The sequence below is a fragment of the Echeneis naucrates genome, chromosome 17, assembly GCF_900963305.1.
Source record: "Echeneis naucrates chromosome 17, fEcheNa1.1, whole genome shotgun sequence".
Lineage (NCBI taxonomy): Eukaryota > Metazoa > Chordata > Actinopteri > Carangiformes > Echeneidae > Echeneis > Echeneis naucrates.
In genome coordinates this window covers 19,317,143-19,340,214 of record NC_042527.1, presented here as the reverse complement: position 1 = coordinate 19,340,214, position 23,072 = coordinate 19,317,143, and the positions used below count along the sequence as shown (strand labels likewise).

The window sequence follows — 23,072 nt, the reverse complement described above, 5'->3', positions numbered from 1 at the left end:
TCGTGAAGCAACTGGACTTCTCTACCTCCTGAGTATAAATGACCAAATTTCACAGCCTTTTTATGTGAACATGGAGGGTATTTAAAGTCCCAAACAAAGTATGTTGATACTAACAAGAGTCTTTAAGGAGTCATAAGACAGCCCATTTCTTGTCCGTTGTCTCCAAATACCCATGGCTGGGAAGTACTAGTAAAAATAAAAATCAAAAATAACAGCAAATTAAAGTTGCAAACTACAGCAAATTTTGGATAAAATAAGATTCTATCAAGGAGAAGTTTAAAAATAATCATGTTGCTGTGTATGTACTCAAAACAATCGAATGAGCCAAGTAAAACATTCAAAATGTCAAGATTCAAATTTAAACTGGAAAATTATTCTTAGTATTCACACAATCATACATCAATTTGAATGTCATAGCACATAAAGTATGAATAAAATTACAACCAATCATCCAGTGAAAGAGTAAAAAAAAAAATATATATATATATATATATAAACATGATAATAAATTGAGGAAATTTGGAGAGTAGTATAAATGATAGCAGCAACAACTCAAAAAACATGACTTATGCGTGTAGGTCACCAAAAAACATGCCAAATGTGACTGCAGTCACATGTTCAACACAGTCAGTCTAAAGGCAGGACATGATGTCAGCTCAGAGAAACTGGAAATAAAAACCTGCGATTATTTGTCCTGCTTTATAACCCTCATTACGCCACAGAATATTTCCCTGTCCATCATTGCAAAAAGCATGTTGTGCAGTCAGGGTTTCTTTCCGCAAAAAGTAATTCCTGGAATTAACATCTCAGGGTTTTCTTAGATACCACTCACGCTACACTGAGTTATTGGGAATCATGTGTGAAACTAAGCCCAAGACGACAAAATAATCATTGAAAATTATAACTTATATTCAAATGTTTGATCTAATGAGTATGATAAAGCTCCAAAGAATGTTATGCAGCATGGGAGACATGTTTTGTCCCCGTTTCTTTAAGGGAAATGGCAGGAAAATAGGCCTGTGACTCAGCTGTCTTTGAGACCGTATGCTGTGGGCACTGCAGCTGTGAGAACTCCTCCTAAATAAAAATGCATAATGTCTGACCTCATTCAACAGATGCCACAATGAAGCAAAAGCAACAGTAGACCACTCGTGGCTGAACACATTCTCTGGCCACTCCCTGAAACACTGAGGGATATCATTTTTCCTGTTTGTGTGCTTAGCTAGTCTAAAGACCAGTTCTACTGGCCCACTTGTGTGTTCAGCAAGGAGGAGAGAGGGTGTGGTGCTGCTATGAGAGCTGACAGGATAGTCTGGTAGTCAGTGAGCAACAAGTCCCCAAAGATCACATTGTTTACTGTTCTGAAAGAAAAGGTCTGGTACAATAAAAGACGGAGTTATTCTGTAACATGAGGTGGTTTCATATTTCCCCCCTTTAACACGATTTGCTGCTCTGGTATGAGAATACAAACTGAGGTGTTCGTCGATGGTGCTGAGCTGCTTCTTTGAGAACCTCTCCCTCTTTACTACACTCTAAAACGTGTAACATGCAGAGGTTAAAATTATTCATTTCATTGTGGAATACTTTTTTTTTTTGCATTTTGAAACATCAAGTTTGATTTATACTGAACTAAATATGCATCCCAAGGAGCCAAAACAAAGTTTTTGATTTGTCTCAAAATATATATTTTCCTTTCATGACCTGTAGGTAATATTTTTACTTTCAGTGAAATTGCATGCACAGTCGGAGCACATGTTGTAGTTCCCCTCTCCTTCGGCATGCTGACACACCATCATTTGACATTCTTTACATCCTGGGTGGATTTCATCCAAAGATAAACATAAGTAGCAAAGCAGTTGCAGATAACTAAAGTTTTAGAATTTTGTGTTGTCACAATCACACAATTTAAGCTGGCTGGCTAGCTATCTAGCTACCTGTAGTTCTTTGCATCTTTGCATGATTGGAGCAGGCAAGCTAGCTAGCTAGCTAGCTAATGTTAGCAAGCTGACGTATGAGTTTGAGACACCTTAATTTTTTTTTTACGTGAAAACAATATTAAGTACTAGTATATTGTAAGAATTAATATATATGCAATATAGATAAATAGATAACCAATTATATATGCACATATTGACCACAATTAGTATGAAATTCAATTTCAAGTATCATAAAAATGTTTCACTACGATTTATTTGGAAAAATGTGCACCGGGAATCGCCTGTCTGCATAAGATGCAAGAGCTGCAGCTGCTCACACACCAGAGCTTTAATTTGGCAAATACAGTGTCTTTTGTAGGATGTGTGGGCTTTGCAAATGTACAGTACCTTGATTCCAGCTCAAATCCACATTTATCTACAACACTAATTAGTTGAAAGCAGACATCCAGGATGAGAACATGTCAATGACCACTGGCAGGTCTTGAGAGAGGGCTGTAAAAGGCATCATTGGTCTGACCAGGCAAAGAGCCGTCCAGTCTTCCCTCTTCTAAAAGAGACCGCCTGTGGTCTCTGGCATAGATCCTGTATGGCTCACCTTTCAATTAATTTGTGCTCTGGATCCAATTGTACAAGCACCAACTGTTTGTGGTAGAGATGGGAACTCAAAAGCCTGCCTATCCTTCATATTGCGGAGTTACCCTTTTTCACTGTCCCTGCAGGAGGCCGATGCTGATGTCAGTAGGGAGTGTGTCCTTAAATCTGTCATCGACCTGGTAAAAGAATACACATTATGTCCAGATCCGTTCTGTCTCTCCATGATGAGATGCAACTTTACTAATCCTGGGGAAGCTCGACAGCTCTGCCGATGGATGCAATGGTTAATAAGGTGTGCCTGACTGCAGTTGTTCACTTATACATTTTGTCCCATGTTTTTCCCTAGATGTCCCAGAAAGATGAAGCCAAGCAAGAGCTGGAGCGTACCACCATGGTGGTGGTCGTCTTCAGAGAGAACTCGAGCCCCAACAGCCCCAAGAGATCGGGATCATCATTGATGGTGTCGAAGTCCTCAATGAGTTGCCTTCTGCGGCAGCTGGAGTGGTAATGCTCTTTGGACTCTAATAATCTTAACATGGAATATCCACAGGGGTTCAACTTCACTTTTGGGGCTCTTCAGTAGATCCTGCCAAACTGAAAACTGAATGGTGAACTCCGCACTGCACAATAAAATGTGTGGCATGCTTGAATGTGTGTTTGCGGCATGCACAGTTTGCACACCTGTGCTTATGTTTATGTATATTTATGGAGGCTGTTGTAACCACAAGCTGCTAGCCAGTATATGTTGATTTTTCAAAAAGAATTCAGTTATTGCTCCTGTGTGCGACAGTCTGTAGCATCCTCCCCTGCCCTCATGGCCCTGTCCAGCTCTCTCCTGCCTCTCATCCTCTCCATCCACTTCTCTGTTACTCTCTCAACTCTACTGGCCTCTCCATCCTCTCATCCTCTCCGATTCTCCCCTCCCCTCACCTTGCAGTGCCATTAGGGATGCCCACTTTTAGATGAGGCAATCAGCCTTCATTTATTTTAATGTTAAATGTGTGGGACATGTTTCACACGTTAAATATGAATAAATACATTTAAAATAATCTGTTGGCCAAGTGTCTTTTTATATAGTTTATAAGATGGGAAATGCAAATTATTTTTGAAGTAAAATAAAATGTGAAAAATATAGTTTGGTTATACAGTATGTAAATTAATTAACTGATGTCAATGCAAACATTAATTCATACTAATTTAGTTAAAAGTAAATATATTATGTCGGTTCAATTTCAATATATTAGTCGGGGTTAGGGTTAAGCAAAGAATTAAAGTGAGGTCAGGTGCAGTACTATAGCTTGCAACAAACTAAAATAATCAGGTTGTAACAAGTGATTCAATTTAGATTCTGGTAAGTCAAAAATGAGTTTCTCATGAAATAACCCTGATGGGTTATTTCATGAGAAACTCCTGGAGGTGTTATCCCATTCAAATCATCCCTAAATCCCTGTGGAAGGGAACGTTATCATCCCGTCTGTGTACTTATTTGTTTTTAGCTCATCTGCATTTGTGAATTTTCCAGAGGCCTGGGAGCCTGAAGGATCTGTGCAGTATCATACTTGTTCTTGGCACCGCATTCTTGATGTTATTCCTGGAAACTGCTGGAGTCCCCGACCCAGTTTGATGGTCACAGTCCAGAGTGTGGCCAAAAGCAGGGGCAACTGTTGTGTTCACTTGCCCACTTGGTTACGGTGTACCATGTATCTCCTGCTTGTATTGTGTAAGTATTTTACACCCCACTGTTAATATACTGGATTGTCTCAGTCCTTCTGTGACTGTTCCTCCTGCTCTTCCTTCTCCCCCTCATCAGCTTTCTGTTGTCAGAGGTATTCACTACCCAGGTCATCACTTGAGGAGATCTGAATGCACCCATGGATCTTTGTTGTTTTATCCTGGATGGTGGTTCTGATGCTCACTAGCTCTCGACCTCATTATTCCACTTCCACACAGGTCCAGGACTATCCCCTAAGCCTGGACTTGGGGTGAAACCCTCAGGATTTATGGGAGCTTCCTTGTCTTGATATCAGTGGCTTCGATGTCCTCCACTGGCCAGTTCCTTATGGCAGCAGGGTATCTGATGACCAGCGGGGCGTAGCTGTTGGTAGCTTAGACTGACTTCTTCCCATTCAGCTGACTCTTCAGGACTTGCCGTATTCTCTTCAGATATTTAGATGTGACTGACTGCTTTCATTGCTCTTTTCTACATCTGCTATGTTGGCTTCTGGTTTTCCAATCCCGTCAGCTATGATCACCTTCCCTCTCTTTGATAACTCCCGATCAAACTCATCGAGTCCCAATGGCATTCTGATCTCACTGCTGTAGTTCAGGTGAGTTCCAGGAGCAGTTGATAGTTGCTCCTCTGGGTTCCACCAATGGAAACCACAAAGCCATATTTTAATCCTGGAATTACTGGTTTTAGGCTAATCAATGTACACTTGCACCCTCTTAGGAAAAGGGTGGAGTCAAATTAAGAAAAACACAGTGATAAAAGTAGAAAAATTCAGTTTCTGCTCTTTAGGAGGACCAGAAACACAATTATTGAGGCTCACCATTCTGAGATGACCAGGGAAAGAAGAAATACAGAAAATCAGAGGAGGGATGGAGACAGAGGCCAATGGGCAAATAAGACTGAGTATATTATGGTTGTTGCAGGAAGTGTGGTTGGTTTGGGAAATGTGTGGAGATTTCCTTACCTCTGCTACAAGAATGGAGGAGGTGAATCATAAAAATGTATTTTGTTGAGCTGAGATGTTTTTTTCATGTAAGGAACTGGACAGAAATGAATCAAGGATTGGCAATTAGAGTATTGAAAATGACTATTCATGTTTCTGTATTTCCTGCAGGTGCCTTTCTGGTACCATACGGACTGTTAGTTATATCGTACGGGATCCCTCTGTTCCTGCTGGAGTCTTCAGTTGGTCAGTACACTCAGCAAGGATTCATCACCTGCTGGAGGAACTTTTGTCCACTGGCACAAGGTGAGTTACAGTCAACTGAAGAGAAAAATATTTGGACATATTGTACATGTTCTTAAAACATTCACTTAAAATGACAAGTTTTCACTTAAAAAGCCCAAAATGTTGCTGAAATAAATATTTAAATACTTGATACTAGAAAACATGAAGTACTTTCTGTATTTTAGGAATAGGAATTGGACAAGCTGTGATGAAACTTTATGGCTTTGCCTACATCATTATTCAAGCCTGGGTTCTCCTCTTCTTGGTATTTTCATTCAAGTCCCAGCTTCCCTGGGCCACCTGTGAAAACACCTGGAATACAGGTAAACATAACACTGTTTCATTTACAAAAGGTACAATCAGATACAATCATGTTTAGTTGTGAAGCAGTAATGTCTTAATGCTACATAATGTTCTCTTGTTCTGCATCGATCTTTGAGTTTGGCAATGTGAGATGAGCTGGAAATAAAAACCAGGACGGAACAAATTATATTTCGAGAAAAAGCGGTGACTGCTGCTTTAAAATCAAAATATGACCTCCAATTTCATCAAGTGCAAGTAAATGCTTCATACATGTCAACAGTTTGTTACCAAGAGAGACCATTTTGATACAGAACATGTTATAATAAGTAATATAGCAAGTAATCTTTCATTGGACTGTTCTGACGATGTTCACTATGTAATTAAAAAAGTCTTGTTAGTGTGAATGGGAGAAATCTTTCAAAGTCAACATCATGTTTGTTGTCTTTATTCAGATGACTGTTTAGATCATCAGATCTCAGATTCATCACAGAATGGGACTGCAAATCAGACCGCATTAACTAAAACTACATCTGCTGCCACCGAGTTCTGGGAGTGAGTCTAAATTCACTTTAAAGCTTTTTTCCCTGACTAAATATTGGTACGTAGTAACTCAGTAACTCAAATAATACTAATTACAATGAAGGATTAAGAGTTTACTCTGTATTGGGTACACCAACACCTTTTACCTGATTAGTAATTAGTAATTAGTAATTGGTAATTTCATCGTGCCTCTTATTTTTCTCCTCCAGGCGTCGTGTCCTGTCCATGTCTGGAGGCATTGAGGAGATCGGCAGTGTGAGATGGGATTTGGCCTTGTGTCTTCTAGTCTGCTGGGTGATCTGCTACTTCAGTATCTGGAAAGGTGTCAGATCCTCTGGAAAGGTTACTACATACATTTTTATAAAACATTGCACATTTGGTACATATGCATTTCAAGAAAAAGTCTTGTTTTCATAAATACTACTTTAAATTTCAACATTTGATGTTGATGTATTGATGTATTTGTGTTTTTTCTTTGCAAATAAGGTTGCATATGTCACTGCAACGTTCCCCTACACAATGCTCCTGATCTTACTCATCAGGGGACTAACATTGCCTGGAGCATGGGAGGGAATCCACTTTTACCTCTATCCAGACTTGAGCCGTCTGGCTGACATTGAGGTTTGTTGTTCTGATGCCATAACCAGTAAAAAGTGAAAAAGGCCTCCCTGACGTCATAGTTGGGAATCTATTACAACCTTTGAACTCAAGAGCATCTTGATCAGCTGCCATCTTTAGAAAAAGCTCTTCTAAATAGTCCTGTGAACATGATTCTGAACCCAGTGCTTCCATCATCTTAGAGGTCATCCTCTCCAGCCTCTCTATCTCATCTCTTCAGTGTGAGTTGTGTTATTTGTTTGAAATGAATCTAAATCTATCACTCTTTCTCATAGTTTTAGGGGCAGGTTTGGGTGGGGAGCAGACCCCATAGTAGACTCCTCTACACTCCCATACTGTATATCACACTCTTGTCCCATGGCAGGTCTGGATGGAGGCTGGATCCCAAATATGCTTCTCCTACAGTATTGCTTCAGGGACAATAGGTGCTCTGAGCAGCTACAATTGACCCAACAATAACTGTTACAGGTAAAAATTTAGACTGTAAAGTTAAATTTCAAATATTAGTAAGTAATCACACATCTGACTGAGAGTTGTTTCTGTGCATCCTCTAGAGACTGCTTCTGGCTTTGTCTGCTGAACTGTGCCACCAGTCTTCTGGCTGGATTTGTTGTCTTCTCTGTTCTTGGGTTCATGGCTCATAAACAAGGCGTTGGTGTTGAAAGCGTAGTCGAGTCAGGTAAATACTAATGTTTGCTTTGACGTCTGAACATAGAGAGAGGAAATGAATACTCTGCAAATGACGTTGTTGTCAATGTCTGATTCATAGGCCCAGGTTTGGTCTTCATTGCCTACCCTCAGGCCACAGCTATGATGCCTTTCCCACAGTTCTGGAGTGTTTGCTTCTTCCTGATGCTAATTTTCCTCAGTGTTGACTCTCATGTAAGGTGCTTTGCTGATGAATAAGGACTGCTGCTTTACTGACACCAGATTATATTAATTGCTGTTCTTTATTTTATCTTTAGTTTGCAACAGTTGAGGTTTTCATCACCTCCATAAGCGACTTGTTTCCAAAGGTCTTGCGTGCAGCAGGAAGGTCTGAAATCTTTGTTCTCCTCGTATGTTTGCTCTTCTTCCTCATTCATCTGACTTTGGCTACTGAGGTGAAGAAACGTCATCACAGAAGCATCTTCAAACTAAAGTTACTGAATGTTTCTAAAATCTTTTGTCACATTCATATGTTGTCTCTCCCTGCTCTAGGCAGGAATATACATATTCCAGGTCAGTGATTATTACGGCTGTACCAGAACTAGCCATTATTGTATGGCTTTATGTGAGTGTTTGGCTCTGGGCTGGACTTTTGGTAAGTTAAATGATCATTTATATGCAATGTTATTTTCATCATTTGATCAAACTGTTTCTGGAGCAAACTATTTGTTTAAGTGTAAAAAACTTATTCAATGTGGACGTTAAAATTGTTGTTTTTGAATGTTTTTCTGTGGTCCGATTTGATATTTTTAGTTAGACTGATTGCATTTCCTGCATGTATCCATGATCAGATTGTTTATCCAGCCATTGTAACCACAGTATTATTTCAGCAGCATATATAAGCAGTTGTCTAAAAAGCCCAAATGAAATTGATCTGACTTTGGAATTGGTCTTACATTTACACTTACATTTTTGAATTTTCTAAGGTGCTGACCGTGTTATAAACAACATTCAGGAGATGACAGGACAGAGACCCTTTGCTCTCTTCAAGTTGTGCTGGAAATACATCATTCCTCTGGTGTCAGCGGTGAGCCAATTCTGGAGTTGCTGTCTGCCCCGTGTTATTATTTTTCAAATATTTGCTCACAAACCACAATAATAGACAAATTATAAATGTGATCTGCAGATGGTGTTTAGGAAGTAATGCTGCTATTCATTTTACAGTGAAGTATTTAAACACTAATAACATTAAAATATGGCATTAGTGGTAAAAAGCTAAAGCTACACATTCTGAGAGTTAAAGTGCATTTTTGGTTTTTCCTCCTTCAGGTTTCATTTGTCCTGTACCTGACAGGCTACTCACACCTCAAGATCAATGACTACATTTATCCAGACTGGGTGTACAGGGTCGGATGGACCATGTCTCTCTCCTCTGTTCTCATGGTGCCATTGTGGGCAGCTGTACAGATGTGGCTGACACCAGGAACCTTCAGACAGGTCCGGGTTAAGATACTGAAATGTGATTGTCAGAATCATTTAAGTTGTGTTTCCACTTACTCATCTTGTTCTTTTCTGTGCTTCAGCGTTTGCATGTGCTCTGTCAACCCGTTGAAGATCCAGCCTGGAAGAGAAGAGAAATGGGAGAGGAGATGATGACTGTGGAACTGAGGAAGACTGAAGAAACAGCTTAATATTAACTATCTCCTTAAGTATTACAGCCGTTGCTTCTCTATTTTTACTCATCATCATTTCATAACTTTTATCCATGTCTTTGAACTATACCATTTGTAGCTTAAGAATTTCCAGCTTGGGATCTATGAATGAAAATCTAGAATTCAATCAATTGATGGCTCTCCCTATCTATCTATGTCAAGTAAACTTCTGTTTTCATGAAGATTGGGTCAGGAGGGAGGTGAAGAGGTGAAATGATACATGCAGTAAATTAAATAGGATATGTTTGCTCAGCCTCAAAATGAATAAAGTTCCTGTAAATTATACCTTTAATGTGACTTCATGGACTTTTTTTTATGTCTTTTCTTTTTAAGACTGTTCAAAATTTCACTCGTGGCCTCCTCAGAGCACCCTCAAAGCAATAAGAAAATAAAATACACTGGTGGTTTATTTGAACCAAAAATAAATTGACAGCTTAGTTACAACTCTCAGTCCTCACAATTTCAATCCATCTGATTCCATCCATCTTCTACCGCTTTTCTGTAGTTGGGTTGCGGGGGTAGCAGCTTCAGCAGGGAGCCCCAGACTTCCCCTTCCCGAGCCACACCGACCAGCTCTGATTGAGGAATCCCAATGCATTCCCAGGCCAGAGTGGAGGTACAATCTCTCCACCACGTCCTCAGTCTGCCCCGGGGCCTCCTCTCTGATGGACATGGCTGGAACACCTCCCAAGGGAGGCACCCAGGAGGCATCCTGACAAGATATCCGAACCACCTAAACTGGCTCCTCTCAATGTAAAGGAGCAGCAGCTCTACTCTGTGCCCCTCTCGGATGACCGAGCTCCTCATCCTACTCCTAAGGGAGAAGCCACCCACCTGTCTGAGGAAACTCATTTCAGTTGCTTGTACGCGCGATCTCGCTCTTTAAGTCACGACCCAGTTCTCATGAACATAGGTGAGGGTAGGAATGAAGATTGACCTGAAGATCGAGAGCTTCGCTTTCCGGCTCAGCTCTCTTTTCGTTATGCAGCGACTGCAGTGCTGCTCCCGCTGTCACACGCCAAAGTCCCCCCACTCGTGGACAAGACCCTGATTTACTTGAACTCCTTCACTTCGGATAAAGACTCATTCCCAACCCGGAGCTGACAGTCCATCAGTTTCCTGCTGAGAACTATGGCCTCTGATTTGGAGGTGCTGATCCTCATCCCAGCTGCGAACCTGTCCAGCAACCCCCAGGCAATGTTGAATAGGCATGTCATCCGTGATAGCCACTCTACCCCCAGAGCCTTCAGCATTTCCGGACGGATCTCATCAATCCCTGGGCCTTTGCCAATGTGGAGTAGTTTGACTACCTCAGTGACTTCCCTCAGGGAAATTGACGATGACCCTCCTTCATCCTCCGGCTCTGTATCTGCTGCAGAGTGTGGGTACGTTAGGTTCAGGATTTCCTCAAATTGTTCCTTCCACCACCTCATTTGAGGTCAGCAATGTCCTACTCTTGCTGTACACAGCTTGAATGGTTCCCGGCTTTCCCTGCCTGAGGTACCAGACAGTCTTCCAGAACAACTTTGGTGCTGACTGAAAGTCCTTCTTCAATCGGATGGCTTCTCTCACCACTGGTGTCCACAACGGTGTCCAGCATCCAGAACCTTGAGGTCACAGCTCTAGGCTGCAGCTTTGCAATGGAGGATATAAACATCGACCACTCAAGCTCGATGCCCCAAACTTCCACAGGGATGTCGGAAAATCTCTGCCGGAGGTGAAGGCCTCCCAGACAGGGGGCTCCTCCAAACATTCCCAGTTCACCCACACCACAAGTTTGGGCCTTCCAGTTCTGTCCAAAGGCTTCCCCCACCACTTCACCCAACTTACCACCAGATGGTGATCAGTTGACAGCTCAGCCCCTCTCTTCACCCGAGTGTCCACTCGTAATTAATCGTTTATGTACTAGTCTGAAGGCATGGTTGTGTTTGGCTAGTGTAAATATATTCATCGACATTGTCAACAATATTTAACAATTTTTTAAATGTACTTGTTAGGCAGCCATGCACATTTCAAAATGACAATATGCAACCTAGATGTAAATAACTAATAATGCTAATGGGGAGGGTTTAATTAAAGCTGCAGTTTAAAATAAGCAGCCACTCCAGCTGTCAAATAAATATTTGCTCTGATATATAGAGAAGTAGAAATGTAAATTTACACATTCATGTGCGATCAAATGAGAAACTCCTGGAGGTGTTATCCTATTCAAATCATCCCTAATTCCTGGTGGAAGGGAACATTATAATCTTGTCTGTGTACTTATTTGTTTTTAGCTTATTTGCATTTGTGAATTTTCCAGAGGCCTGGGAGCCTGAAGGATCTGTGCAGTATCTTACCTGTTCTTAGCCACCGACCCAGTTTGATGGTCACAGTCCAGAGTGTGGCCAAAAGCAGGGGCAACTGTTGTGTTCACTTGCCCACTTGTTTACGGTGTACCATGTATCTCCTGCTTGTATTGTGTAAGTATTTTACACCCCACTGTTAATATACTGGATTAATATACTGGATTCCTCCTGCTCTTCCTTCTCCCCCTCATCAGCTTTCTGTTGTCAGAGGTATTCACTACCCAGGTCATCACTTGAGGAGAACTGAATGCACCCATGGATCTTTGTTGTTTTATCCTGGATGATGGTTCTGATGCTCACTAGCTCTCGACCTCATTATTCCACTTCCACACAGGTCCAGGACTATCCCCTAAGCCTGGACTTGGGGTGAAACCCTCAGGATTTATGGGAGCTTCCTTGTCTTGATATCAGTGGCTTCGATGTCCTCCACTGGCCAGTTCCTTATGGCAGCAGGGTATCTGATGACCAGCGGGGCGTAGCTGTTGGTAGCTTAGACTGACTTCTTCCCATTCAGCTGACTCTTCAGGACTTGCCGTATTCTCTTCAGATATTTAGATGTGACTGACTGCTTTCATTGCTCTTTTCTACATCTGCTATGTTGGCTTCTGGTTTTCCAATCCCGTCAGCTATGATCACCTTCCCTCTCTTTGATAACTCCTGATCAAACTCATCGAGTCCCAATGGCATTCTGATCTCACTGCTGTAGTTCAGGTGAGTTCCAGGAGCAGTCGATAGTTGCTCCTCTGGGTTCCACCAATGGAAACCACAAAGCCATATTTTAATCCTGGAATTACTGGTTTTAGGTTAATCAATGTACACTTGCACCATCTTAAAAGGGTGGAGTCAAATTAAGAAAAACACAGTGATAAAAGTAGAAAAATTCAGTTTCTGCTCTTTAGAAGGACCAGAAACACAATTATTGAGGCTCACCATTCTGAGATGACCAGGGAAAGAAGAAATACAGAAAATCAGAGGAGGGATGGAGACAGAGGCCAATGGGCAAATAAGACTGAGTATATTATGGTTGTTGCAGGAAGTGTGGTTGGTTTGGGAAATGTGTGGAGATTTCCTTACCTCTGCTACAAGAACGGAGGAGGTGAATCATAAAAATGTATTTTGTTGAGCTGAGATGTTTTTTTCATGTAAGGAACTGGACAGAAATGAATGAACGATTGGCAATTAGAGTATTGAAAACTATTTTGTAATTTCTATGACTATTCATGTTTCTGTATTTCCTGCAGGTGCCTTTCTGGTACCATACGGACTGTTAGTTATATCATACGGGATCCCTCTGTTCCTGCTGGAGTCTTCAGTTGGTCAGTACACTCAGCAAGGATTCATCACCTGCTGGAGGAACTTTTGTCCACTGGCACAAGGTGAGTTACAGTCAACTGAAGAGAAAAATATTTGGACATATTGTACATGTTCTTAAAACATTCACTTAAAATGACAAGTTTTCACTTAAAAAGCCCAAAATGTTGCTGAAATAAGTATTTAAATACTTGATACTAGAAAACATGAAGTACTTTCTGTATTTTAGGAATAGGAATTGGACAAGCTGTGATGAAACTTTATGACTTTGCCTACATCATTATTCAAGCCTGGGTTCTCCTCTTCTTGGTATTTTCATTCAAGTCCCAGCTTCCCTGGGCCACCTGTGAAAACACCTGGAATACAGGTAAACATAACACTGTTTCATTTACAAAAGGTAAAATCAGATACAATCATGTTTAGTTGTGAAGCAGTAATGTCTTAATGCTACATAATGTTCTCTTGTTCTGCATCGATCTTTGAGTTTGGCAATGTGAGATGAGCTGGAAATAAAAACCAGGACGGAACAAATTATATTTCGAGAAAAAGCGGTGACTGCTGCTTTAAAATCAAAATATGACCTCCAATTTCATCAAGTGCAAGTAAATGCTTCATACATGTCAACAGTTTGTTACCAAGAGAGACCATTTTGATACAGAACATGTTATAATAAGTAATATAGCAAGTAATCTTTCATTGGACTGTTCTGACGATGTTCACTATGTAATTAAAAAAGTCTTGTTAGTGTGAATGGGAGTAATCTGTCAAAGTCAACATCATGTTTGTTGTCTTTATTCAGATGACTGTTTAGATCATCAGATCTCAGATTCATCACAGAATGCGACTGCAAATCAGACTGCATTAACTAAAACTACATCTGCTGCCACCGAGTTCTGGGAGTGAGTCTAAATTCACTTTAAAGCTTTTTTCCCTGACTAAATATTGGTACGTAGTAACTCAGTAACTCAAATAATACTAATTACAATGAAGGATTAAGAGTTTACTCTGTATTGGGTACACCAACACCTTTTACCTGATTAGTAATTAGTAATTAGTAATTGGTAATTTCATCGTGCCTCTTATTTTTCTCCTCCAGGCGTCGTGTCCTGTCCATGTCTGGAGGCATTGAGGAGATCGGCAGTGTGAGATGGGATTTGGCCTTGTGTCTTCTAGTCTGCTGGGTGATCTGCTACTTCAGTATCTGGAAAGGTGTCAGATCCTCTGGAAAGGTTACTACATACATTTTTATAAAACATTGCACATTTGGTACATATGCATTTCAAGAAAAAGTCTTGTTTTCATAAATACTACTTTAAATTTCAACATTTGATGTTGATGTATTGATGTATTTGTGTTTTTTCTTTGCAAATAAGGTTGCATATGTCACTGCAACGTTCCCCTACACAATGCTCCTGATCTTACTCATCAGGGGACTAACATTGCCTGGAGCATGGGAGGGAATCCACTTTTACCTCTATCCAGACTTGAGCCGTCTGGCTGACATTGAGGTTTGTTGTTCTGATGCCATAACCAGTAAAAAGTGAAAAAGGCCTCCCTGACGTCATAGTTGGGAATCTATTACAACCTTTGAACTCAAGAGCATCTTGATCAGCTGCCATCTTTAGAAAAAGCTCTTCTAAATAGTCCTGTGAACATGATTCTGAACCCAGTGCTTCCATCATCTTAGAGGTCATCCTCTCCAGCCTCTCTATCTCATCTCTTCAGTGTGAGTTGTGTTATTTGTTTGAAATGAATCTAAATCTATCACTCTTTCTCATAGTTTTAGGGGCAGGTTTGGGTGGGGAGCAGACCCCATAGTAGACTCCTCTACACTCCCATACTGTATATCACACTCTTGTCCCATGGCAGGTCTGGATGGAGGCTGGATCCCAAATATGCTTCTCCTACAGTATTGCTTCAGGAGGTATTATTGCTCTGAGCAGCTACAATCGACCCAACAATAACTGTTACAGGCAAGTTCAGACTGCAAAGTAAAATTTCAAATATTAGTAAGTAATCACACATCTGACTGAGAGTTGTTTCTGTGCATCCTCTAGAGACTGCTTCTGGCTTTGTCTGCTGAACTGTGCCACCAGTTTTCTGGCTGGATTTGTTGTCTTCTCTGTTCTTGGGTTCATGGCTCATAAACAAGGCGTTGGTGTTGAAAGCGTAGTCGAGTCAGGTAAATACTAATGTTTGCTTTGACGTCTGAACATAGAGAGAGGAAATGAATACTCTGCAAATGACGTTGTTGTCAATGTCTGATTCATAGGCCCAGGTTTGGTCTTCATTGCCTACCCTCAGGCCACAGCTATGATGCCTTTCCCACAGTTCTGGAGTGTTTGCTTCTTCCTGATGCTAATTTTCCTCAGTGTTGACTCTCATGTAAGGTGCTTTGCTGATGAATAAGGACTGCTGCTTTACTGACACCAGATTATATTAATTGCTGTTCTTTATTTTATCTTTAGTTTGCAACAGTTGAGGTTTTCATCACCTCCATAAGCGACTTGTTTCCAAAGGTCTTGCGTGCAGCAGGAAGGTCTGAAATCTTTGTTCTCCTCGTCTGTTTGCTCTTCTTCCTCATTCATCTGACTTTGGCTACTGAGGTGCAGAAACGTCATCACAGAAGCATCTTCAAACTAAAGTTACTGAATGTTTCTAAAATCTTTTGTCACATTCATATGTTGTCTCTCCCTGCTCTAGGCAGGAATATACATATTCCAGGTCAGTGATTATTACGGCTGTACCAGAACTAGCCATTATTGTATGGCTTTATGTGAGTGTTTGGCTCTGGGCTGGACTTTTGGTAAGTTAAATGATCATTTATATGCAATGTTATTTTCATCATTTGATCAAACTGTTTCTGGAGCAAACTATTTGTTTAAGTGTAAAAAACTTATTCAATGTGGACGTTAAAATTGTTGTTTTTGAATGTTTTTTCTGTGGTCCGATTTGATATTTTTAGTTAGACTGATTGCATTTCCTGCATGTATCCATGATCAGATTGTTTATCCAGCCATTGTAACCACAGTATTATTTCAGCAGCATATATAAGCAGTTGTCTAAAAAGCCCAAATGAAATTGATCTGACTTTGGAATTGGTCTTACATTTACACTTACATTTTTGAATTTTCTAAGGTGCTGACCGTGTTATAAACAACATTCAGGAGATGACAGGACAGAGACTCTTTGCTCTCTTCAAGTTGTGCTGGAAATACATCATTCCTCTGGTGTCAGCGGTGAGCCAATTCTGGAGTTGCTGTCTGCCCCGTGTTATTATTTTTCAAATATTTGCTCACAAACCACAATAATAGACAAATTATAAATGTGATCTGCAGATGGTGTTTAGGAAGTAATGCTGCTATACATTTTACAGTGAAGTATTTAAACACTAATAACATTAAAATATGGCATTAGTGGTAAAAAGCTAAAGCTACACATTCTGAGAGTTAAAGTGCATTTTTGGTTTTTCCTCCTTCAGGTTTCATTTGTCCTGTACCTGACAGGCTACTCACACCTCAAGATCAATGACTACATTTATCCAGACTGGGTGTACAGGGTCGGATGGACCATGTCTCTCTCCTCTGTTCTCATGGTGCCATTGTGGGCAGCTGTACAGATGTGGCTGACACCAGGAACCTTCAGACAGGTCCGGGTTAAGATACTGAAATGTGATTGTCAGAATCATTTAAGTTGTGTTTCCACTTACTCATCTTGTTCTTTTCTGTGCTTCAGCGTTTGCATGTGCTCTGTCAACCCGTTGAAGATCCAGCCTGGAAGAGAAGAGAAATGGGAGAGGAGATGATGACTGTGGAACTGAGGAAGACTGAAGAAACAGCTTAATATTAACTATCTCCTTAAGTATTACAGCCGTTGCTTCTCTATTTTTACTCATCATAATTTCATAACTTTTATCCATGTCTTTGAACTATACCATTTGTAGCTTAAGAATTTCCAGCTTGGGATCTATAAATGAAAATCTAGAATTCAATCAATTGATGACTCTCCCTATCTATCTATGTCAAGTAAACTTCTATGTTTCATGAAGATTGGGTCAGGAGGGAGGTGAAGAGGTGAAATGATACATGCAGTAAATTAAATAGGATATGTTTGCTCAGCCTCAAAATGAATAAAGTTCCTGTAAATTATACATTTGATGTGACTTCATGGACATTTTTTTATGCATCTTCTTTTTAAGACTGTTCAAAATTTCACCAGTGGCCTCCAAGTTAAGTTGTAAGTAAGTGGAATGAAATAGTATTTAGTGCCTCCTTAACAGATTAATTCTATAGTTTTTTTAAGTTATACAAATCCACTTTTAGCCTTAATGCAGGTCTAGAGTCTATCTCTCTTTTTAGTTTTATCAGTCATTACTGAGAATAAAGTCTCACACAAGTACAGTATGTGGAGCCAAACAGGAGTAAATGTCAGGCAGGCTAACATTCAGATTATTTAATTTAGCGAAAATATCCACCAGGCATGCCACTTGTCCTTAAACAGGCAGCATAGGGAGATTCATGCTCTGACCAAAAGGCACATATCTCATTCCTCAGTTCGAAGCTGTTGAGCACCCAACAGTTTGTCAACATTCATGGATGGCAGTCAGCATTAATGTGCACTTGCTCTGGGGTGCCACAAGGTTGCGTCCTTTCACCTTTATTGTTTATATTACATACCTGTGATGAATACTGCTGGAGCTTCCTGCTCTTAACCAGTGGTGCAGTCTACTTTATTGTAGTGGCCGTACTGTCATACTTATACTCATCCATCCATCTGGAGCGACACCTGTCAGGAAGCAACACCATCACACTCACTAATGCAAAGAGTATGCATCTTGAGACTGGTTATTCGTCATCAACATGTCACACACACACACACACACACACACACACACACACACACACACACACACAGTAGCTCGCCCCCTTTCTCTTCCATTGATCACCTCACTAACGTTGGTCAGGTTAGCTGGATCTCACCAACTACCTGCTACAGCTAACCATGCTAACTCCACCCTCCGGCTAACCTCGCTGTAGCGCCGGCTCGCTCTCTGTCACTTTTTTTTTAGGACGGCCGCCTCACCTGGCTCTTCTTCTGTCGGTGGAGGGAAAACTTCCGGAAACACTGAAATATCGTCGTCTGTTTCGTTTCACGTCTCCTTCGCGTTCAGCGCTCCCTAACGAATGATTTCGCGGGGTTTGTGTTGCTGTTGCTTAGCAACAGGCCAAGGGCGACGGATGCCCCAGACGACCAAAAGTGACTAACACATTTTTTTCTCAAATGGAACCAAACCATGAAGCACTATAAAGTTATTAGTTAGGGTAACAAAACCTGATGGGTTATTTCATGAGAAACTCCTGGAGGTGTTATCCCATTCAAATCATCTCTAATTCCTGGTGGAAGGGAACATTGTAATCTTGTCTGTGTACTTATTTGTTTTTAGCTTATTTGCATTTGTGAATTTTCCAGAGGCCTGGGAGCCTGAAGGATCTGTACAGTATCTTACCTGTTCTTAGCCACCGACCCAGTTTGATGGTCACAGTCCAGAGTGTGGCCAAAAGCAGGGGCAACTGTTGTGTTCACTTGCCCACTTGTTTACGGTGTACCATGTATCTCCTGCTTGTATTGTGTAAGCTAGCTCTCGACCTCATTATTCCACTTCCACACAGGTCCAGGACTATCCCCTAAGCCTGGACTTGGGGTGAAACCCTCAGGATTTATGGGAGCTTCCTTGTCTTGATATCAGTGGCTTCGATGTCCTCCACTGGCCAGTTCCTTATGGCAGCAGGGTATCTGATGACCAGCGGGGCGTAGCTGTTGGTAGCTTAGACTGACTTCTTCCCATTCAGCTGACTCTTCAGGACTTGCCGTATTCTCTTCAGATATTTAGATGTGACTGACTGCTTTCATTGCTCTTTTCTACATCTGCTATGTTGGCTTCTGGTTTTCCAATCCCGTCAGCTATGATCACCTTCCCTCTCTTTGATAACTCCCGATCAAACTCATCGAGTCCCAATGGCATTCTGATCTCACTGCTGTAGTTCCTGATGACGTCGATCAGTAACTTGATGAATGTTAATCATTTCCTAATTCAAATCTAATGTGATGCTGACTAATTGGAACGGCCATGAAATCCCACAAACAAACTTAAACAGGGTTGCCTTCAGGTGAGTTCCAGGAGCAGTTGATAGTTGATTGTTATAATCCTCTGGGTTCCACCAATGGAAACCACAAAGCCATATTTTAATCCTGGAATTACTGGTTTTAGGTTAATCAATGTACACTTGCACCCTCTTAGGAAAAGGGTGGAGACAAATTAAGAAAAACACAGTGATAAAAGTAGAAAAATTCAGTTTCTGCTCTTTAGGAGGACCAGAAACACACAATTATTGAGGCTCACCATTCTGAGATGACCAGGGAAAGAAGAAATACAGAAAATCAGAGGAGGGATGGAGACAGAGGCCAATGGGCAAATAAGACTGAGTATATTATGGTTGTTGCAGGAAGTGTGGTTGGTTTGGGAAATGTGTGGAGATTTCCTTACCTCTGCTACAAGAACGGAGGAGGTGAGGAATTTTATACACTACAACTGGGAATCTTTTTTGTAGTTGATGAGAGATGAGTGAATTAAGACTTTTGATTCCAAATACAACACGTCTGTGTTTAATGCAGGTGCTTTTCTCATACCATATATCATGTTTGCTGTGGTGTGTGGGTTTCCTTTGTTCCTCTTGGAGACTTCAAGTGGTCAGTACACCCAGGAAGGATTTATCACGTCCTGGAAGAAACTCTGTCCCCTGGCTCAAGGTAAGCTGATGTGAGTTGAGACAAAATGTAAAGTCAACTGGAGAAAAGTCTAAATCACGCATTTTGCAATAAAAACAATTAAAGCTTAAACTCAAGCTGTACATTGCCACAAAGAAAGAGCAGTTTGATCAAAGTGTTAATTCTTATTTCAGGAATTGGATATGGATATTTCATGATGAAACTTTATGACTTCTGCTACATAGTAGTTCAAGCCTGGGCTCTCTTCTACCTGGTGTTCTCATTCAGGTCTGAGCTTCCATGGGTCAGCTGTAGCAACACCTGGAATACAGGTAAATTTGGACTATGGATTTTACAGGAGATCAGCTGTGCAAACAAATTTTCTACTTGGATTGTCCAGTCAAGAAAAATTCATCATATGATTGGTCAACCTCTCAGAAAAATTGCCCTCTTACAAGATCTATTTGTCTCTCTTATTTAGTTGAATTCAGTATTTATATTGCATATTATTGATTCTTCTCACATTTACAGTTATGTCATTTTGATCTTTGTTCCCAAACCTACCTAGCTCACTGTCTTGGCCTTCAACCTAACAGTTCATCTAATCTGATAACAAATCGAACCACATCTGCTGCTACTGAATTCTGGGAGTGAGTCTATTCAGTAATTAATAGCATTTGTTTGACTGTATCACTATGAAGTGAACAGAAGAGACTAGGCTGGTGAAAGAAGGCAATAATCTGCTATGAAAAAGGCGAAACCTGAAATATTTTCAATTCACCAAATTCTTCTCAGGCGTCGTGTCCTGTCCATGTCTGGAGGCATTGAGGAGATCGGCAGTGTGAGATGGGATTTGGCCTTGTGTCTTCTAGTCTGCTGGGTGATCTGCTACTTCAGTATCTGGAAAGGTGTCAGATCCTCTGGAAAGGTCAGTCTCCTTTTTTTTCCCACAAAATCTAAACTGTGACAATATACATAAATAAATGTACTTAAAACATCCCTTTCTGTTTAGGTAGCATACTTAACAGCCACTTTTCCCTATGTGATGCTACTAATCCTGCTCATCAGAGGACTGACTCTACCTGGAGCTTGGGAAGGAATCTACTTTTATTTACATCCAGAATTAATCCAGTTGAAAAACCTTGAGGTTACCAATTTAATAACTTCTCTGGAATTTCTTGTGTATTATTGAAAAACAAAACATTTTAAAAAAGCTTGTAGGTATATCGACCATTTATTTTTGATGATAGATATGTGTATAATCCATTCAGTGTTTCTTGAGATATTAAAGTGCATGTTTCAGTCTGCTGAAGAGTTTCAAGTTTGTATTTTTATATTACAGGTGTGGATTGATGCAGGATCTCAGATAATCTTCTCCTATAGCCTGGCTGCAGGGAATCTAGATGTTCTGGGCAGCTATAATAACTACAACAACAACTGTTACAGGTAAGTGTACTTCACATAATGTACATCTTCTAATTTACAGGATTAAAGAAAAATATGCCACTTTTTTTTCCCAGAGACTGTGTTTGGCTCTGTCTGCTGAACAGTGTGACCAGTTTAGTTGCTGGATTAGTCGTCTTCTCGGTTCTTGGATTCATGGCTCAGAAACAGGGTGTTACTGTTGACAGTGTTGCCGAGTCAGGTATAACTCTTAAGAAGCAAACAGAAAGATGTATTTTACACATGACCTTTGACTGGCTAACAGTTTGATTTGAATACACAGGTCCAGGTTTGGCTTTCATTGCTTACCCTCAGGCTACAGCTATGATGCCTTTGCCTCAATTCTGGACTGTCTGCTTTTTCCTAATGCTCATTCTGTTGAGCGTTGACACACATGTAAGATTTCTCTACTACAAATTAATCAATTGCAGCTGAATTCAAACTTAAAGGTTAAAATCACTGTTACATGTCCCTCAATTTTGCCCCCAGTTTGTGACGGTAGAGTGTTTTATCACCTCTGTATCCGACTTGTTTCCAAAACTGTTACATACATCCGTGAGGCATGAGATTTTTGTCCTTATCACCTGCTTTTGTGTCTTCTTGACCCAACTGACCCTGGTCACTGAGGTAAAAGAAAACATTGTCTGAAAAGCATTTTAATGCCAAAGATCAGTGATGTGTACAATGTCAATCATTCTTGTCTGTTATAGGGAGGCATCTACATATTTCAGCTGATCGATTATTATGGTTGTACCAGAGCCTGCCAGGACTTTATGATTGTATGCGAGTGTGTGGCTATTGGGTGGGTCTTTGGTAAGTACATATCCTGTACCAATTAACTTGATCGAGCCTTTTTGATGCTGCATTTAGAATATTTCAGAAAAAATAAACACACCTTGACATTCACAGTGATAAACATCAGTATTTTTTAATCGGCATGTACAATCTACATGTCTTAACTTTTATCAGGTGCTGACAGCTTTTTAAACATCATCAATGACATGACAGGACAGAGACCGTGCATTTTGTTTAAACTGTGCTGGAAATACATCATCCCTCTGCTGTCACTGGTAAATCAAGATTATCAACATATTGAACAGTTTGGTCCCCCCCCACCACTGGCCAATGATTTTCTGTTTTTCTTGCTTTTGTTTTCTATTTATATGTCTCTGGCCTTTGTGTGTAAATCACCTCCTCACAGAGTTCCTTAATCTTGCACCTGGTTGAGTACCAAAACCTCAGGTTCAATGGCTGGTACGTCTACCCCAACTGGGCCTACCTCCTGGGATGGACCATGACTCTCTCCTCTATTCTCATGGTGCCACTGTGGGCAACTGGACAGATTTATTTGACTCCAGGAACCTTCAAACAGGTAAAAGCTCAAAGGAAGTGTTTGGGCCATGCATCATGGGAGAAAAATATTCAAAATACATACACCAATAAATACTGTTGGACCAACAATAGAAAAAACATTAATTCTGCAGTTTTTTTTTTTTTTTAAGGCAGCTTTGTACAAGTCCAATTTCTACATTACCCATGATTCATCTGGCCCATTCACAGTTTGGAATGAGTTTACTGGTCCTCAGTAGTGTGCTTTTTAGATTCTCTGTAGATGTTCTTTGTGGCAGTCACATTCCTTTTATTTTTCCTGCCATCCAGCGTTTGGCCATCCTTTGCCATCCTTCTGAAACTTCATCCTGGCAAACAGAAAAAAGCAGGGAGGAAGTGCCTGTTGAGCTGATTATACCTGCGGAGATTGCTTAATGTGACCAGCAGTGTGATATCACTGCTTTCATATTAAATTCTATCAGTCAGAGATAATTTGCCATTACATGTACAAACGTTGACTTCAATGAAGAAAAAAACAAAAACAAAAACAAAAAAAAAAACCAACAA

At 40.6% G+C, this 23,072-nt stretch overlaps 2 protein-coding genes and 1 pseudogene across 2 annotated transcripts; all 3 read left to right on the top strand.

The window, feature by feature from the left end:
- The first annotated feature begins 5,089 nt into the window (after nucleotides 1-5,089).
- On the top strand, nucleotides 5,090-9,288 carry LOC115057687 (sodium- and chloride-dependent GABA transporter 3-like; annotated as a pseudogene).
- Nucleotides 9,289-12,596: 3,308 nt separating this feature from the next.
- LOC115057681 (sodium- and chloride-dependent GABA transporter 3-like) lies at nucleotides 12,597-16,811 on the top strand. Its single transcript, XM_029524867.1, has 14 exons — nucleotides 12,597-12,753; nucleotides 12,899-13,033; nucleotides 13,198-13,335; nucleotides 13,780-13,867; nucleotides 14,065-14,197; nucleotides 14,342-14,476; nucleotides 14,838-14,941; nucleotides 15,026-15,150; nucleotides 15,241-15,353; nucleotides 15,437-15,574; nucleotides 15,672-15,774; nucleotides 16,107-16,207; nucleotides 16,450-16,617; nucleotides 16,704-16,811. Exons 1-14 carry the CDS (start codon nucleotides 12,597-12,599, stop codon nucleotides 16,809-16,811), a joined length of 1,746 nt encoding a protein of 581 aa, XP_029380727.1.
- A 2,566-nt stretch (nucleotides 16,812-19,377) lies between these two features.
- Nucleotides 19,378-22,940, top strand: LOC115057679 (sodium- and chloride-dependent betaine transporter-like). The gene is made up of 14 exons (XM_029524866.1): nucleotides 19,378-19,534; nucleotides 19,641-19,775; nucleotides 19,928-20,065; nucleotides 20,302-20,383; nucleotides 20,529-20,661; nucleotides 20,746-20,880; nucleotides 21,076-21,179; nucleotides 21,254-21,378; nucleotides 21,460-21,572; nucleotides 21,666-21,803; nucleotides 21,887-21,989; nucleotides 22,146-22,246; nucleotides 22,378-22,548; nucleotides 22,836-22,940. Exons 1-14 carry the CDS (start codon nucleotides 19,378-19,380, stop codon nucleotides 22,938-22,940), a joined length of 1,740 nt encoding a protein of 579 aa, XP_029380726.1.
- Nucleotides 22,941-23,072: the final 132 nt, after the last annotated feature.